Source organism: Rana temporaria, chromosome 4 (genome assembly GCF_905171775.1).
Source record: "Rana temporaria chromosome 4, aRanTem1.1, whole genome shotgun sequence".
NCBI lineage: Eukaryota > Metazoa > Chordata > Amphibia > Anura > Ranidae > Rana > Rana temporaria.
The window spans coordinates 355,350,833-355,370,505 of NC_053492.1; the positions used below are offsets into that span (position 1 = coordinate 355,350,833).

The following is a 19,673-nucleotide window of genomic DNA, read 5'->3' on the forward strand; positions in this document are numbered from 1 at the left end:
TTGTAAAATCTTGTTTGTACCACCCATACTAGTTTAATATTTTCTAAGATATCAAAGATAAAATGTAAAAAGTCAGCGCTAAAACAACAATAATAATAATAATAATAATAATAATAATAATAATAATAATAATAATAATAATAATAAATAGAAGGCTGCTAGTAATGGGTATACATACACAAATCTATAACAAAAAAAGAATAATAAAAAGGTGCAGCGCCTTTATATAGCAACAGCAAATTAAAACATCAACTATAAATCATGTGCATAAAACTCACATAAAAATGATCAAAAACATCCAGATACCAAGAAACTTCTGGTTTTGGAAATGGCGGCCATCTTGTATGTTTTTACTACTTTGCGTCTGGATTTTTTTTATCATTTTTATGCATCAGTAATAAAATTACTACACTATATCGGACCCGTTTTAGTATATGGCTCCTTGCATGAGAGCTCCTTTTCTAGTGGTGATGTGGGCTTTCTCCCCCAGTGGTGGGCTGCTGCTACATTAAGCCGCTGCACCTTTATTCTTTTCTAAGATATTATTATTTAGTGATCTTACCTTGGGTAGTTTGTGCAATACTGTGTGTAAATATGAAATTCTTCACTCTGGAGGAAAAAAAAAAAAGGGATTAATCTACAGTAAAACCTTGGATTGCAAGCATAATTCGTTCCACAAACATTCTTATAATCCAAAGCACTCGTATATGAAAGCAAATTTCCCCATAAGAAATAATGGAAACTCAATTGATTTGTTCCACAACCATTTATTCATAAGTCCTTCAGTTTATAGTCCATATAAAAAGATTATAGCACTGTGACCAGGTTGTGTAACCAAATAACATCCATCCACAAATGGAAGCCTCCACAAGGGGATTAAAAGCAAAATCCAGCAGGAGCTACAGAGTATAAAAGAGAAGAGAGGATCCTCCAAGTATAGCAATATACCATATTATTCTCTTCTTCTTCTGCCTTCTCCTGATGTTGACACGCCGGCTCTTCTCGCTGCAATGACGGGTGCGCGGCTTGCATCGGACTTATATAGGCCTCACAGTCCCATCATGCTCTGGTACCTACCCACGAGGGTACCTACCCATGTGGGGAGGTACCGGAGCATGATGGGACTGTGAGGCCTATATAAGTCCGATGCAAGCCGCGCACCCGTCATTGCAGCGAGAAGAGCCGGCGTGTCAACATCGGGAGAAGGCAGAAGAAGAAGAGAAGTGAAGAAGATGACGTCACAGAACAGCGGACTGGCCGCCGCTATGATAGCGGCGGCCAGCCCTGAAGGAGAAGGCACCGGACAGCGGGAGGAAGAACCGGGGTGCGCCGAGTCAATAGCGGAGAGCGGCAAACATAGAAGAAGACCCCCCCAGAGCGGAGAAGACCCCCCCAGAGCGGAGAAGACCCCCCCCGGAAAGCAGGAGAAGACCCCCGGAAAGCAGGAGAAGACCCCCCCGGAGAGCAGAAGACCCCCCCCGGAGAGCAGAAGACCCCCCCCGGAGAGCGGAAGAAGAAGCCTCCCCTGCTAAAAGAGCTAAAGAAGACAGGGGGGGCGTCCGGAGCAGACTAATAAAATATTTTAATACCCTGTGTTGTTTGTGTTTATACCACTTTGCTTGCAGGTGAATGGGTAGGGGTACGATGTACCCCATACTCATTCACTTAGGGTGGGGGGCCGGTATCTGGGGGCCCCCTTATTAAAGGGGGCTCCCAGATTCCGATAAGCCTCCCGCCCGCATACCCCGACAACCAACGGCCAGGGTTGTCGGGAAGGGGCCCTGTCCTCATCAACATGGGGACAGGGTGCTTTGGGGTGGGGGGGGCCCCGAAGTGCGCCCCCCTGCCCCAGAGGACCCAACCTCCCCATGTTGAGGGCATGCGGCCTGGTACGGCTCAGGAGGGGGCGCTCGCTCGTCCCCACTCCCTTTCTGGCCGGCCGGGTAGCGTGCTTTGGATACGGGTCTGGTATGGATTGTAGGGGGACCCCCTACGTCGGTTTTTCGGCGTAGGGGGGTCTCCCTACAACCCATACCAGACCCAAGGGCCTGGTTTGCTCCTGGGGGGGGAACCTATGCCGGTTTTTTATTTAAAAATTGGCGTGGAGTTCTCCCTCTCAGGAATGCATACCAAATGCCGACGCTAGAATTGGCGGGAATCCAAGTCGGATCCCCGTCGCTTCTATGACGGCTTTGTCTCCATCGCGGCTGGCCAGCTCGGCGCTGGCTCCCGTGATGGGGCTCGCAGATGGTCAATCTCGCCGAGAAAGGGAGCGAGATTGACACAATATGGCGGTCACCCACTGTATGTGCAAAATTTTTAGGTGGCTGCTGCTATTTTTTTTAGGTTTTAGACTATTTCCCTTTTGTATGTGCATTAGTCCCCCCCCCCTTTTTAATTATCTGAATAGCTAGGAACTCTCCAGCTCTGGCACAGAGAAAAACCACTAGGAGTTAGTTGACATTCCAGAGGACTAGGGTGCCAGGGGAAGATGTGGGCTGTGCAATGCCCATTTCTAGCATCTCTCCCTGGCTACTAAGAAAACATGTGTGGCCAGGGGTAGAAGAGAAGTGCCTTCAGGTAGAAGTCTGCAGTGGGAGGTTAAGGGGAAGTAGACCGAGTTCCACTGACTGTGTCTGCATTTGGCTATTGTTATCTTGAAATGCTATGGAAACCTTGGAGTAGAGGTAAGGTCAGGTCTGGAGGATAAAATACTGTATTGTCTATGCATCAACTTAACAGCATACATGCAGTCAGGGCATTGCCACAACTGCCTGATTGTTGTCTGTGCATTATCACAAGTCCTGTTTGTTTCCTGTGTATTGCTGGTTGCGCTCCGCAAATTTTCAAAACTGACAAATTTGTTGTTTATGTATTGCCATAATGGCTCAATTTTGCCCTCAATGACAGAACTACCATAATCTTAGGGCTTACAGGGTTACAGAAGTTCATAGGCATGCTTATTTGTTCTGCTGCAACATTGCTTGAGCAGTACTGCACAGTCTAATCATGAACTTGTCCTGAAATGTACAGTCCTTCCTTTCTCTCTGACTCTTTGTGATCTGCATGCCCATCATTACCATCCCAAACACACTTTTACTCCTTACAAGAATATTGCCCTCAGCCTCTACAAATGAGTGTGCAGAAGCCCACAGGAGGAGGCACCGTCCATTTCCTAGGTAGAACCCCATGCTCCCACAAGTGCAACTAATGTTAGCTGAATGTCAATGAGCAGGTTTGTCCTCCCACACGCATTAAATCCTTTTTGCCACCCCTGCACTTTAGATCACTACTTATGCCGCGTACACACAACCATTTTTAATGGTCTAGAAAAAACTATTTTTTTTTAACCCGATTCTTGTTAAGCCTGCCTTGCCTACACACAATCGTAAAAAAAATGCTCGAGCAAAGCGCGGTGACGTACAACGGCTCTATAAAAGGGGAAGTACCATTCGGATGGCGTCACCCTTGGGGCCGCTTTTGCCGATTTCGTGTTAGTAAAAGTTTGGTGAGAGACGATTTGTGCTTTTCAGTCTGTTATAGCGTGATGAATCTCCATTACAAACGCTAGTTTTACCAGAACGAGCGCTCCTGTCTCATGACTTGCTTCTGAGCATGCGTGTTTTTTTCACATCGTTAAAGCCTATACACAACCATTTTTTACGACGTTAAAAACGACAACGTGAAAAACGAGTATGTTCTACATTTTTAACGTCTCGATAAATGCTCTGGAGCCCACCCACTATCATTTTTAATGACATAAATAATGTAATTTTTCACATCGTGAAAAATGGTTGTGTGTACGCGGCATTAGGGTTGATCCAATAGGCCAAAAAGGCAAGAATCCCATTAGCATATTAAAAACATGGCTGGGTGATTATTGTAACTATATTTAAACTGTCTGACCATGCTAATGCCATGTACTGTGATGTCCAGTAAGTTGTCTTGGTTGCGGACCTCAATCAAACCAAGACAACTGACTGGACAGTTGTCAGAAATAATTGATTGGCAACCTCCATCAATGGATTTCTGTCCCTAAACCATTTCATACTTGCCTGTGGAGGTTAAAAAAAAAAAAAAAAAGTGTATGAATAAAGGCAAGAGAGAAATATTCTCCAAACAATAAAGGTAGAAATAGTTCAGAAATCCAATATTTGTGGGAAAAAATATTAATTTATTATCGCACATATACAGCACTCTTGGCCTTCAAGACGCTTCTCTTTCCTCCTATGTATCACACCACTCCTTCAGTGTTATCTATAACCTCCTCTCCTCTCTCCTCCTCTCCACTTCCCATTTCTGTAGGGGTCCCCCAAAGTTCTGTCCTCAGACCCCTTTTTTTCCTCCACCTACACCTCCTCCCTTGGTCACTTAAAAAAAACTCCCCTGGCTTCCAGTACCATCTCTATGCTGATGACACACAAATCTCTCTTTATTCCTCACTACTTCAGTCTCCTCTCACATTACTGACATATGAGTGTGGATGTCGCACCACTTCCTCAAACTCAATCTTACTAAAACTGAGCGAAAAATATTTCCTCTTGCCCGTGCCCCCTCCCGACTTCTCCATCAAGATCAACAATACAATCATCAGTCTCTCCCATCGTGCCAGGGTGCTAGGTGTAATCCTGGACTCTAACCTGTCCAGCCCCAAATCCTATCTCTGTCCAAATCTTGTAGACTCCACCTTCATAACATCTCCAAAATACACCCCTTTTTAAGTTTTGAAACCACTAAGCAATTCATTCACTTGTTATCTCTCAACTTGACTATTGTAACTCCAACCTCATTGAGCTACCTCTTTGCAGGCTATCCCCTTCTTCAATCTATCATGAATGCTGCTACTAGACTCATCCACCTTACCAACCATTCAGTGTCTGACACCCCTCTCTGCCAATCCCTCCACTGACTTCCCATTGGCAAATTAATACAATTCAAAACATTACAAACCAAAACATATAAAACCGATTACAACTCTGCCCCGAGCTACAGTGCCAATGTGGTCTCCAAAAATCCCCCAAATCATCCTCTCCTCCCAAGACACCCTGCTCTCTAGTTCCCTTGTTGCCTCCTCCCATGCTCGTCTCCAGGACTTCTCCCGAGCCTCCATCATCCTCTGGAACTCCCTACCCCAATCTTTCTGGCTGTCTCCAACTCCATCCACTTTTAGGCAATCCTTGAAAACTAAATTTCTTCAGGGAAGCCAATCCTGCCTTTAGTCAATAACTGAATCTTCTATTTCTCCCTTCAGTTCATCCCTTACAGTTATTACCTTTTGTTCCACCAGCTCCTCCCTTTTACATTGTAATCTCTCAGGAGCAGGGCCTTTCTAACCCTCTTGTATTGAATTGTTTTGTTGCTGTATGGTCTCCTATTCTATTGTAAAGCGCTGCTCCAACAGTTAGCGCTATGTAAATCCCATATTATAACTCCACATAGTGTGTATATACACAGGCTGGTCTTCCTCTGGCAGCTACCTTGCACTTCCCAGGAATGACAGATGTATGATGCTGGGGAACACTGGTCACTCTGGGGAATGATGACCACTCCTTACTGCAAAGTAGGGTAGCTGTGCCTTTGATGTAACAGCCAAACACTTAATCTGATGAGTATCACTCTCTGGTCTGAGGTCATTGGAGCATGCACAGCAATGCTTTTCGGGCATACCATCCCCTTCCTCAGTCCTAAACTTGATTTAAAAATGTAATCCGGCTTTTAACTTACTACACTATCACGGTCTTCTCTGTTTTTATCTTGATAGGCTTGACACACTGGGCCAAGCAAATAAAAATGGTTAGGTTAACACAACATGTTGTGTTCACTGCTTGGTGTGATTTGTTTTGTGTTACATTTTAGACTGGTTTTGTGTAATGACAAAAACCAATAAGATAATGTCTAGTTAAGACATGCATGTTTATAATTATACAATAAATCACATTTTTTCTGTCGCCTTTAAACCAATATGAAAAGGAAATGTTATGTAGCACTCTAAAGGACCTTAAAAAATTTAAAATAAATGTATGATGGTACTGGAGTTTTTTTTTTATGTTACAAAAAAGGAAGTTAATCTCCTTCTCAACTATGGGTTACACCAGATATTTTCTCAAAGTTAACATAACCCAGAGCTAGGATGGAATTAAAGTACACATCTGACAAATGCAGATAAGCGGTTTCATCTTCGCTAAAAAGCCTAAAAATAAGAACAGCAAATCATGCAGAATCACAATAGAAATATATATTCACTTGTCCTATATTTGACAATGCACAATTCATTGCGTTCAAACTGCTTAAAAAACAAAGACTAACAGAGTCAATCTAAACCCATCAGACATGGATTTAATTTGTATTTTATAAATCGCATGTTGACAAATCAAAAGCCTTTTTTCATGCTCTGGTAAAACAGAATAGACCCATTCTAAAAATGTTTTGCATTTTTGAAATGATTTAAAATATAGTATATCATCTCCAACATAAATTGGAGGGCTGGTATTATACTATATATATATATGTAACAATCAATCTGTCTATTCCTCTTTATGTTTATATGCAGGTACCACAATTTTAAACTGTCCATAGGCATTAAAAAGAGTGGTTGATTATGCTCTCCAGCTGTCCTCAGGTTATACTTTCATTGGAAAAATGCAGAGGGCTCTATAAAGCTTAGCTCAATGAATCTTCCAAGGAGAGAACAGGGCAGAGAAGGGGAATGAAAGCGGCTTAATGGGAAAGGGGGGGAAGTGGGCAATCAAAACAAACCCCTCTGATCACCGTTGCCTCCATTTGGCAGATCTAATGGTTTGACATGCAACAACTATGGACCTGGACAATAGAAAAGTACACACTATTGACAGAAAAATATAGCACTGTGTGCTTCTTCAAACGTTTACACTGTATAATTTCCTTAAACTAGACAACCAGTTACAGTAATACTTTGGATTGCGAGTAACGCGGTTAACGAGCGTTTCAAAATACGAGCTATTACGCTCTGTGCCCAAACGTTTCCGAGTGAACGGCTCCAAGCGGTTTCCAAGTATTACCGAGTCTCTCCGGCGCCCCCCCACCTCTGGCCAAATGCGGTACTGCATACAATAGAAGTCAATGTGAAACTAATTACCGGTATCTTAGTTTCCATTGATGTCTATGGAGTAACTAGCATTCTCCTGGAATGGATTCTCTAGTGATTCCAGTCATTCATATTCAGTTCAGTAACAATGGTTTATATACAGGTTTAGATATCCAGCAGATTAAAACCAGTTCTACAAAACTGAAAAAATTTAAAAATGAAAGTTTAAAAAATGTAATGCTTATTACAGGCACTTAAAGTGTATGTAAATGCAAGCCAGTAAAACAAAAATACATCTTGGACCAGAACTAAGGATTTGACCCATATTTCCTTCATTTAGGAGGCAATTTCTCCAATTACCTCTTACTAGGGCTTTTTATGATCACATGACAACGTGTCCTCTCTTCGCCCCCAAGCTTGATGGGCTGGGGGTAGAAAATAAATACAGAAGGTTCTCAAGAGCCATGGTCAATCGCAATGGTGACGGCTATAATGGAGTTTTTTTTTTCCTACCGTCACTTTAAATATAAATATAATAGTCATGACTGTCTTATCGATTCTATATAGACACACATAATTATGCTCACCATACAAAGGGTAATTTTCTAGTAAATTTAAACAAAATGGGGATCACAAACATGACAGAACAGATTAACCACTTAAGTACTAGGCTACATATAGCCCTTTATTACAAGGCCAGTTTTTTGGTGCTGTGATACTTTGACTGACATGCATGCAACATTGTACTCAAATTAATTTTATAAATTTTATGAGGATAGATAGAGCTTCCTTTTGGTGGCATTTATTAACTACTGGCTTTTTATTTATTCCTATATAAAAAGGAAAAAGACCAACAACGTTGAAAAAGCCTGATGTTCCGAATTCCAATTGCATTAGTTTTGGTCCTAAAATGCCCACAAAATAATTTAGCATAGGACATCATTAGCACGTTGGAAAATATTTGGGGAATAAAATCTTGAATCTGATACAAGAGACAGTTCATGTTTTTTTAAATAAGTCTAATTAGTCTCAAACACTATGCTTCCACATAGGCCCAAATTAAATAACAGACATACAGAAATACAACTGTACAGATACCATTTCTAAGAATATACAGGCCTATAGAAAAGTATGTGTGTTGTCTGGCAACATATGGTACTATAGAATGTGATGCGTCTTTGTAAATTACATAAGCAATACTTAAAGCTTAATCTGCTTTGCTTGCTAGCTAAGGGAGTGTGTGTACTGTTCAAACATTCATAATATACATTTTATCTGAAAATGGAGCTCCTCCTTAAGGGAACAGGAGCAATAAGGTTATGCTGTCATAAGGCTAATGTGCAGGGCCCTCTTATCTCTCCTGTATTGAATTGTATTGTAACTGTACTGTCTGCCCCATGTTGCAAACTGTTGGCGCTAAATAAATTGTGAATAATAATAAAGACAATAAGGTTACGCTGTGGAGAATAATGTATCTTTTGGCTTAAAAAAATGCAGCAATGCTCCTAAGAATCTTAAGGACGACAATGTTCGTGATGACCTAAAGACTGATAACTGGATTATAATTTGCCTTTTTTTATTGCTTAAATTACTTCTATTATATAAAATATATTTATAAAATATTGTATTATGGTAGCTGGACATGGATAATACTTTAAATGATACAAATAGAGTATATGGATTTCCTTATACATTTTATTTATTTCGCATGCAGCCCAAATTTTTAACTGCAACTGCCCAAGTATATCTGGCAATGAAAGTTTCTCTCAACCCGTCACTTTTGCATTCTCTGACCTAAAACTAGCTGCGATACAGTTCTTTGAAATTCTTTGTATTAAGAACAATTATTCGATTTGAAGGAATAGGATGGAAAAAAAATATTGAATAAACTAACATGTCTAATAGTGTATGTGGTTTTAATTCGAGGGAAAGACAATTTATCCCAAAATCAATATGTTAAAAGCAAGCAATATTTTGAAATACTTTCAGGACAAAATGTGTCAAGTCATCGAATTTACTGAGAAGTTTTGTACACATTTTTAAACAAATGTGCATGTGAACATTCATTTGAAAATCTACCATTGTGTGGCCAGCTTAAAGTGGTTGTAAACCCTTACAGACTTATTTTCACTACAGGTAAGCCTATAATAAGGCTTACCTGTAGCTACAGTGGATATCTCCTAAACACAGTTTAGGAGATATCCCCTGTATTAGCATGTGCTGACGTCATCGGCACATGCGCACTGAAGCAACGGCTCGTCTGTGCCGTTACCGATGGCTCCTGTGCACATGACAATCTGCAAAGTTCCCAGTTGATGAACATAATGTATGCAGTGAGTCAGAGAGAGGTTGTGTTAGACTGTGGACAGGAGAGCATGACTCTGAGGCCCCGTACACACGTCCAAGAAACTCGACGGGCAAAACACATCGTTTTGCTCGTCGAGTTCCTTGTGAAGCCGCCGAGGATCTCGGCGAGCCAAGCTTTCTCATTGACCAACGAGGAAATAGAGAACATGTTCTCTATTTGGCCCGACGAGATCCTCGTCTGTTTCCTCGGCCAAAAGTGTACACACGACTGGGTTTCTCGGCAGAATACGGCTCCGATCGAGTTTCTGGCTGAATTCTGCCGAGAAACTCGGTCGTGTGTATGGGGCCTCACACAGAGCTGCAGTCCCATCTGAATAAATACTTCCAGGGAGATCTGAAAAATGTCATATAGTAGCATAAAAAATGTTGTTATTGTATGCTCTGTCAGATGCCTAGTTTTAAGGCAAAATACTTTACCTGCTTGAGACAGAAACGGAAAACACCTTATAGAAACAACTGTATTTGGTGGTCATATTTTGATCCACTAAACACTTCAGGAAGTATTGGAGTCCTCAATTCCAATATATAAATCACTTTTTTTCTTGGAAACCCTTCGCATTTTATAGAAGCTTTTTACATAGGTTTGTGTGTCCGTTTCTTGGATTTTGCAGCTAATAATTGAATTTGAATATTAGTTTTGGGTGTTAGCTAGGACATGCAAGTTCCCAATGGGATATGCTGGAATGCATTAATCATGCTGATGTGTTCTTGTTATAAGATCAGTTCCACACAAAATATATATTATAGTTCCTGAAATAATAAAATAGGTTTTCAAAATTAGAACTGCTTAGAAGTCGCCAAGTTTTTTTTTTTTCTAACTGTGAACAATGATGCACATTAGCACTCTATGCATATTCCCTATGTGCATTTCTAATAAAACAGATCTATTAAACCTTGATCTCTCTATTTATTTTAGGTATTTATATAGCCCTGTCAATTTACGCAGCGCATGTAATAAATATATATAACATTTCCATCAGTCCTTGCCCTCAAGAGGCTTACAGTATAAGGTCCCCAACTTGCATTCATTCATACACATTCTAGGGCCAATTTAGACAGGAGCCAATTAACCCATAATATCTTTGGAGTGTGGGAGGGTGTCAGAGTACCCAGAAGAAATCCACACAGGCACAGGGAGGACATGCAAACGCCAGGTAGGTAGTGCCTTGGTTGGTATTAGAAACAAGTACTGCTAGGTGAAAGTGCTAACCACTTAGCCACTGTGCTGCCCTGCAAGTGTTTTTTTCCTCCACATATATTTTAAAATACAATTATAAGAATGGAATAAGGGGGTACTTCTATTAAGTTCAATAAGATTATACAACTTACACATTATTACAAACTGGATGATAATGTTTTCTACCGACCAGCCTTTTTCCTGCAAGTACCTGTATTAAATGACCACATCTATCTGGAATCAGTACAGTTTTTGCCAACTAGGCGTTATCAGCATGGGGCTGGTCGTTCTGGTTAATGTGCGACGCCCCCCAGAAGTGACTTCACTAGTGTACATATCAAAAAGGTGAACCATTAAGGAAACAAACAAGCCCTATAAAAACTAAAAATTACTTTTTGGTCATGCCATTTTTTACATATAAAACAAAAAAAAAAAAAAAGGGAAAAATACCAAGTGTCAGTTAATTGCAAGATAACACTTTTTAAGACAGTAGAGCCATCATAAGGCTGTGGTGAGGCTTAGCTAGAATTTTCTAATGCTAAAAAGGTACAAGACAATAAAATTAATGGAATACCTAAGTAAAAGTAAAACTGATCGTAGTTGGTAGTTTTCTGTATATGTTTCACTCAGAGCTTTTTTTCTCAGAAAATAGGTGCAGGAACTCAACCACGACCCCATTCAAATTTCACAAACAGTAGAAGGGTCTTAAAGGGGCATTAAATACCAGGATTGCATTATATACAGAGTGTAGAGTTCAGGGGGTTACACACAGAGTGCAGAGCTGTCACTTGTAAAAACAGAAACCAGACTTCTGTGTTTACAAGTGATTGTGGTGAGCAGGCACCAAAGGGTCTGAGCCAAAGGTGGTGGAACTGAGTTCCCCCAAGTTCCCCCTGAAAAAAAGCCCTGGTTTCACTTCATAATTAGTTACAATACCAAACTTTGACACATTTGGAAACTATTAACTAAGGTAGCACTTTTTATTAGTGTTAAGGTTTTCCTTACCTTTGACACAAAGCATTCAGCTATTGCAACAGGATCATTGTCACAATTTTCCAAGTCTTGAAGAAGTTCACTAAAAAATTATTAACATAAAAAAAATGGTTTCAGAAAATGTCAACCATGAAAACCTTAAAACTGTTTAACTTGTATGTAAAATATGCATTTTTTTAACATGTTATGTGGAAGTTGGACATAGAGTGTGGACTGACTAAATATTCAGAAAGTAATCCAACCAAAAAAGATCTTTTGTTTTCTACAGACCTACATATACATGAAAATGTGTATTTTACAAAACTGAATATGCTGTACTGATGGAACTGAACTTTCATTTTTATTAACACAAACATAATGGCAAAATGTCTGAAAATGATTTTGATGACCATCATGTACTAGAATACCTAGTCTTGAAATTCTCATTTTCAGAATATAGGGCTCACTCTGACACACAGGCATTGATGAAATCTTTGATAACATTTGTAAAAAAAACATCTGCAAAGTCTACCTACCTTCCTTGGAAGATATTCCCAAAAGGCAAATAAATGACTGTATTTATTGGCATATAAACGCGCACAGGCGTATAACATGCACCTTCATTTTAAAGCGGTTGTATAGGCTAAAATTTTTTTTTTTTCTGGCACCTGTAAAGGAAAAAGCATAATGAGCTAGTATGCACTGCATACTAGCTCATTATGAAATACTTACCTTGGAACGAGGCATCGGTACCGCTGCCGGTCCGCGCTGAGGGAGATGACATTTCCCCAGGGGGTGTCTTCCGGGTATCGCGGCTCCAGCACTGTGAGTGGCTGGAGCCGCATTGTCGTCACTCCCACGCAAATGCCCGCAGCCGCCAGCAAGGTCCGGCGGCTGCGGGGCCTTAAGCCAAAAATCCCCAGTGTGCATGCGCCGCTGCATTCAGCTGCTAGTTGCGAGGGGAATATTTTTTTTTTTTAAACTAATAATAAACCTATACAATTCTTTAAAAAAAAAAAAGAAACATTTTTAAATAAAGAACTTTGAAGCAAAAAAGAGGGTCACAGTCCATCAATGCAGCCTCGCCATTGCCCATCACTGCAGACTGCACAATGCCCATCACTGCAGAATGCACAATGCCCATCAGCAGCCTCTCCATTGCCCATTAATGCAGCCTCACCATTACAAATGGATGCAGCCTGCACAGTGGCCATCAGTAGCCTCGTCAGTACCAGATTACAAAGCGCTATGATCCCCTGTGTACACGACGATCAGTCACACAGGAGATTGCGGTTGCGTATAATCCAGCGGCGCTCGACACTTTTCTTCCCTCAGAGACCTCAGGAATCAGCGTATAAAAACCGCACACACGATTGTGTTATACCCCAATAAATACGTTACGTAGATACTGTTAGGTAGATTCACAAAGTTAGGCCGGCTTATCAGTAGATAAGCCGACCTAACTCTGAATCTACGCCGGCGTTTGTTTAAGTGTATTCTCTAACAGAGATACACTTAAACATATCTAAGATAGGACGGCTTGCGCCGTCCTATCTTAGATTGCAATGTTTTGGCTGACCGCTAGGTGGCGCTTCCATTGCGGCCGGCGTAGATTATGTAAATGAGCTTTTACGACGATTCCCGAACGAACGCGAGCCCGCCGCAGTCGATTAACGTCGTTTCCGTAAGGCCTTAGGCGGCCTAAAGTTATTCCACCTATGAGGTGAAATAACAATGTTAAAGTATGGCCGCCGTTCCCGCCGCGAGGTTCGAATTTTTTACGTCGTTTGCGCAAGTCGTCCGCGAATTCGGGAGTTACGTCGTCTACGTCCGCGTCGAAATCAATAGGCCCGTACGTCCTACTTAGCCACAATGCGCACTGGGAAATGTAGTCGCCCGGCGCATGCGCAGTGTCAAAAAACGTAAAAAAATTTGAGGTCAAGCCTCATTTCCATACAACACGCCCCCTTCCAAGTCATTTGAATTAGGCGCCCTTACGCCCGCTCGTTTTAGGCTACACCGCTGAAAATTAGCAGGTAAGTAGATTGTGAATCACTACTAGCCTAACTAATTTTGCCTTCAATACATTTTGGTGGATCTCCAAGAACAAGGTGCGATTTGGAGATCTTTACACAAGTATATTTCAGATTAGGTTGGTGTACTGCAGCAAGCAACTTTGGCACCCGACACATCTGTAGCTGTGGTAGCCGCTTTGCAATTTCTCCTTGGGTATCACATGACTCTCCATTCATGTCACAAGTCCCATTTCCGCTTGTTGGTATAGAAGATGAGCTAGTACACTGTTCCTCAAGAAAAATAAACCTGACCATATATCTGCTGATGTTGTGAAACTTGTCCCCTTTCTCATAATGATGCAACGAGGGCAGAAAGCCTTTGGGGGCTTTGCAATTATCTGCAGTGGTCATCTGAGCCTTCAGACAACACTACTGTTGTGGATACTTGTCAAAATTACAGGTTTTCTACAATAAGCATCCAATTTCAATAGGTATCATTACAAATGATTTATGGAATGCCCAAGTCAAAGCTGTTATTCAAGGAAAACAGATTATATAGTCAAATGACCAAGAAAGTTTTCCCAGGTATTCTGACTGTCCTTTAAAAAACGATCATCTTACCTGTTGAAGTGGTAGATATCCCTTATATTTCCAAACAGTGCAGATCGGTCTTCTGTCCCCAGCGAAAGCCTTCTTTGATCACATATAATGTTAAGGTAATCCTAAAAAAGAAAAAGAAAATATATTTAAAAAAAATCATTTTCCAAGTCTTTATTAGCTTTTATAGCGTTAAAAGATGAATAGTTTTAAACCATTTTTCTGGTTGCCCATTTACTCCTTTTACATGGATAAGGACCTAATTTGCATGAAAAAAAAAAAAGTGTACCCATTTGTCGAAAGAGGCAGGAAATTAGATAAAAGATCTTTCTTAGGAACAGCAAAAAATTTTATGCTCATTTTAGGTAAAATTATTGTCACAGAAGTACTTTACAAAGAATGCATGGGTGTGGGATACTTTTTTGACTTTGCCTTATGACCACCATCTGTCTCTGGACAAATGTACCTCTGCGTTAACACAATGGTATACTTATAGCTACTACTTTTTTTTGCTGGGGGGGGGGGGGGGGGAATTCAGCACCAAACACATTAGGATGCAGATGGCTGCTTCCAGTAAACATTATCCCGGCAGAGCCGCCGGATACTGCTCGAGTGGCTTTCTTCCAGTGCCGTGAGGCTTAACAGCAGCCCTCGCTACTGAGCAAAGTTGCCTGCCTCCTTCTCTCATGTGATTGCAGTAGGTACTCAGAAACCCCGACTAAGGCGCCATTCACACTTGTGCGACTTGTCAACTTTGGACATCAAAAAGTCACATAACAAGTCATTCCCCCTCCCCCCCCCCCAAACGAGAACTATTTATATATGTGCGACTTAAAGTTGCAGCGACTTCAAAGTAGTTCATGCACTACTTTGGTCTAACTTTCATGCAACTTGAGGGCCATAGACTTCAATGTTAACCCTCAAAAGTTGCACCTCAATGTTATACATTATAATGCAACAGTCTATTATCACTGGTCAAAACCAAATCCAACTTACACCATCCAAAGTTGTGTCATCGTTGCACCCCGAAGTCAGCGCAACTTTGGAGTTGTACCAGTGTGAATGAAGCCTAAAAGGAATTTTTGTAATTTATCTGAAATAAAGGTTCAGCTTTAAAAAAGGCCAAGTGCACATCTTTTTGCAATTTAAAAAAAATATGCATTTGCAATTTTTCTATTAGGAGCCTGTAAAGCTTTACACCCACTATCAGCAAATTATTTGTGCAATGCAAGGCTCCTGCAGACTGTCAGTGTAGCCGTCTGCCTGTAGCTCAAATGAGCAGGCAGTTACTGAATGAGAAGAAGAATCAATGAACTACCTAGAGTGCTCATCAGTGCCCTGGTAGTTCATTGAGAACTACAAGCGGACAGCCATAATGGCCAACGGTAGTTGTAGTTCTCCTATACACACACCCCCTGTGAATGAATGACGTATAGATTAAAATTGCGGATTTGGAGAGAAGGTCCCTGGCCTGCTGTCACAATGGGTGCTCTTTTGGGGAAGGGAGGGGGGGTTGGAGAGGTAGCTTGTTAAGTAACAGGTTACATGTTACACCCTGGATACCAATGTAACATGTTATACATAGTGAACTTAGCCTTTAAAAGTTAAAAAAGAATAAATGCACATATATTTGTAGAAAGAAAAAAAAAAGTGCATTTGTTTTTCCCACAGGAAACCAGCAAAGCATTGCACCCACTATCAGTGGATTGCAGGTGCAACATCAGGCTCCTGCATTTCTGCGCAAGTTTTCAGTTAGAAAGCTGGAAGAAGCAGAAGAGGGCTCGCAGTTCTCAAACTAAAAGCCATCTGCCACAACAGATTTTAAATGCAATAGCAGCTACAAATGCATAACAAAAAATACACGAAAGACGAAAGATTATGCAGCAGCATTAGTGTGAATCCAGGCTTAGGAATTCTTCACACCATATCATTTGAGCAGCATTGCTTTGATCAATGTAGGCTCAATGTAAATGCACATAGAAAACAATTTAGTGCCCTGTTCATAACACTGCAGAGAGGTGTGGAGCACTGTATAAAAATGTAGCATATCTGCATTTTTACACAGCACGTCACCAAATGAATTTTCATTTTGTGACACAAATTTATATATATATATATATATATATATATATATATATATATATATATATATATATATATATATACATACACACACACACACACACACATACATAAATACAATATATCTTAATAATTACAGTGTGCTGTATTGTAACAATGCATTGCAACAACACATCGCACACTAGTGCGCGCGTGCTTTAGTGCACAGGCTAATGTGGAATTGAGCCATTAATGATTTTTTTTTTTTTAAATACATTATTGCATTGTTGAATACTTATTTTTCCCCATTCGCTTTGAGTTTAGCTTAACGGAGAGAAACATTACAGAAGTTCAGTAACACAATGGCACCTGTTTTCTCTGCGCTTCCCACCACTCTGACAACTCAGTGTAACTATTCACTGGGTGTGGGAAACACAGCAAGCAGCATTTGACACCAACAAAACTCGTTCAGTCTCATTTGGAAACACAGTATTTACTTACACCTGTGAGTCGTCTTGCCTCAAGCAACACAAAAAGATCCCAAGCAGGGTCTAACTTTTGTATGCAAAAAGGAGTCAAAAGACTATCCCCCAGGCTCAGAGCCCCAAGGATGACCTCTTCTTGTATCTCATTTTTGTTTTGTGAACAGATACTGGTTTACTGCAGAAGATTAATAGGTGAAAAGACAGATACATGACATTTTCCAATAAACTGTCTAAAATAATAAAAACAGTGCGCTGAAACAGATCTTTAAGATTTGGTTTCAGTTACAAAAATAAACTAAAGTCTGTAGAGCTCACAAATTCTATTATTTAGTACTGTCACATTGTAGACTATACAGCCTTTGCCAATTTCCAGAACTTTTTTTATTTTGTTTTTGTTAAATCAGGGAAGGGTTAGAGCAGTGGTCATCAATTTGGTGAATATAGGTCACTCTTATAGAAGGTTTCCGTGATTAGCCAAGCAACCATGACCAACTGGAACTTCTAGGGCCCATTCACCTTATCTGCTTATGGCACCCCAAAGAACCTTGCCAAAGGAAGTGCAGGGCATTGCAGTACAATGTGTGGCCCCAAATTTTGGTGCCCTCCTGCCGCCTATAAGAACGATCAAAGTGGCCGAACTGCCGCTTTGATCATTCTTATTGGTGCTCAGAATCGTCAGCAGAAGAGAAGGATATCTGAATGATGCCAGTAGCTGCAGGCATCATTCAGATATCCCCCACTAAAGTCCAGGATGTCATATGACCTTTACCTTAGTGCAGTCCTCCTTCACTTACCTCATCCTTCAATTTTGCTTTTAAATGTCCTTATTTCTTCTGAGAAATCCTCACTTCCTGTTCTTCTGTCTGTAACTGCACACAGTAATGTGAGGCTTTCTCCCTGGTGTGGAGTGTCATGCTCACCCCCTCCCTTGGACTACAAGAGAGTCAGGACGCTCTCTACGTTGAAGATAGAGAAAGGAGCTGTGTGTTAGTGGGCGTCCTGACTCTCCCGTAGTCCAAGGGAGGGGGCAAGCATGACACTCCACACCAGGGAGACAACCTTGCATTACTGTGTGGAGTTACATACAGAAGAACAAGAAAAGGTAAAGGTATACTTTACACTTCGGCAGGAAGCATTACATGCTATGACATAGGATACTACCCCCCCCCCCCCCCCAATTGTTTTTCTTGTGCAATTTACTTAACAGAGACAGCATAAAAGGATTTTGGTTCCCATTTATAATGTATGATGTGATTTCTTAAACGACTGCATGCAGAGTAATCCAAATTCATGAGTACAGTTCCCTGAGTAAGACATCAGAAGGATGATCTCAGTGTGGGAATCCACACACAGGCTGTAACAGTATGAACAACTGAGAAATGGGCAACCTATACTCCAATGACTATGGAAAGGAGACTGGGCTATAGGTTTATACCAAGCTATGTTGTGGAACTTTGCAAACACTTAAGCCCCATACACACTATCAGTTTTCCTGCTGGTTTTCTCTTCAGGTTTACCAAAACCATGTAGTACAAGGACCTACCTGATTGCATTTAAATTGAAACGCTTAAGGTTTGACCTCATATTAGATGGTTTTGGTAAACCTGAAGAGAAAACCATCAGGAAAACTTATAGTGTGTATGGGGCTTTAAAGTGCTTAGCAAGCCAAGATTCATTTTGCTATACAGATGCTATCTAAGCCTTACATATTAGATGGATGATTCCAGTGCTGCGACATGCAATGTGTCTGGATATCTTGCCTACACTGGAAATAAAAAACCTTAATAATGACGTCTGGTTCTCAAAAACGAACACAATATATGGCAATGTGTAGATGTCTTGATTACACATTGTAATTGATGTTTTCATAGGGTTCATTCCACCTGGGTGATATGTGGCCTAGAGTGGCAAAGAGTGGCACTTAAAAGATCACAATCCATCTATCCAATATTTTCTTTAAGACACTAATGTTGTAAAAGAAAAAAACATAATAGTGGACGAATACTAGTACAAATGTATTTATCCGTTTACTGATATCCATATACACAATAAGAATACTACATCCCAGAATGTAAAATAAAATATCAGAGGTTACAGGGGAGCTCCATTTATACTTATGAAACCTGACAGTAATATTAATTGTAGTCAGGGGCCCGATCCGTAGAACCGCGTATCTTTGTGCGGGCGTAACGTATCCTATTTACGTCACACCTCCGCAACTTTGACAGGCAAGTGCCGTATTCTCAAACCGAAGTTGCGGCGGCGTAGCGTAAATAGGCCGGTGTAAGACCGCCTAATTTAAATGTGGTAAATGTGGGCGTGTGTTATGTAAATTTAATGTGACCCCACGTAAATGACGCTTTTTACGAATGGCGCATGCTCCAAATTAACCCGCAAGAAGCCAATGCTTTTGAAGTGAACGTAAATGACGCCCAGCCCTATTCGAGAACGGCTTACGCAAATGACGTAAAAAAAAAAAAAATTTGATGCGGGAACGACGTCCATACTTAACATTGGTACGCCTCATATAGCAGGGGTAACTTTACGCCGGGAAAAGCCTAACGTAAACGGCGTTTCTGTACTGCGTCGGCCAGACGTACGTTCGTGAATTTGCGTATCTAGCTGATTTACATATTTCTAGGTGTAAATCAGCGTACACACCCCTAGCGGCCAGCGTAAATATGCAGTTAAGATACAACGGCGTAAGAGACTTACGCCGGTCGGATCTAATACAAATCTATGCGTAACTGATTCTAAGAATCAGGAGCATAGATACGACGGCTCGGACTCAGAGTTACGACGGCGTATCTGGAGAAATACGCCGGCGTAACTCGTACGAGAATCCGGGCCAGAGTCTTCACTGGGAAATGCAATAACCCTTACTACCAAGACCTGAGGTTTGCCTTGGCCTAGCTGGTCAGTATGCCTAAACGAGG

The 19,673-nt window shown here is 41.0% G+C and overlaps 1 protein-coding gene across 8 annotated transcripts in view; it reads right to left on the reverse strand.

The window, feature by feature from the left end:
* PLEKHG1 (pleckstrin homology and RhoGEF domain containing G1) overlaps positions 1-19,673 on the reverse strand; it is a 306,586-nt gene that overhangs the window by 47,759 nt on the left and 239,154 nt on the right. For all 8 annotated transcript variants that reach the window (XM_040350857.1, XM_040350856.1, XM_040350851.1 and 5 more), the window contains 3 exons: positions 14,216-14,316; positions 11,613-11,682; positions 563-609 (listed from right to left, as the gene is read on the reverse strand). In XM_040350857.1, coding sequence (XP_040206791.1) covers positions 563-609; positions 11,613-11,682; positions 14,216-14,316 — 218 coding nt within the window. The remainder of the gene's footprint in view (positions 1-562; positions 610-11,612; positions 11,683-14,215; positions 14,317-19,673) is intronic.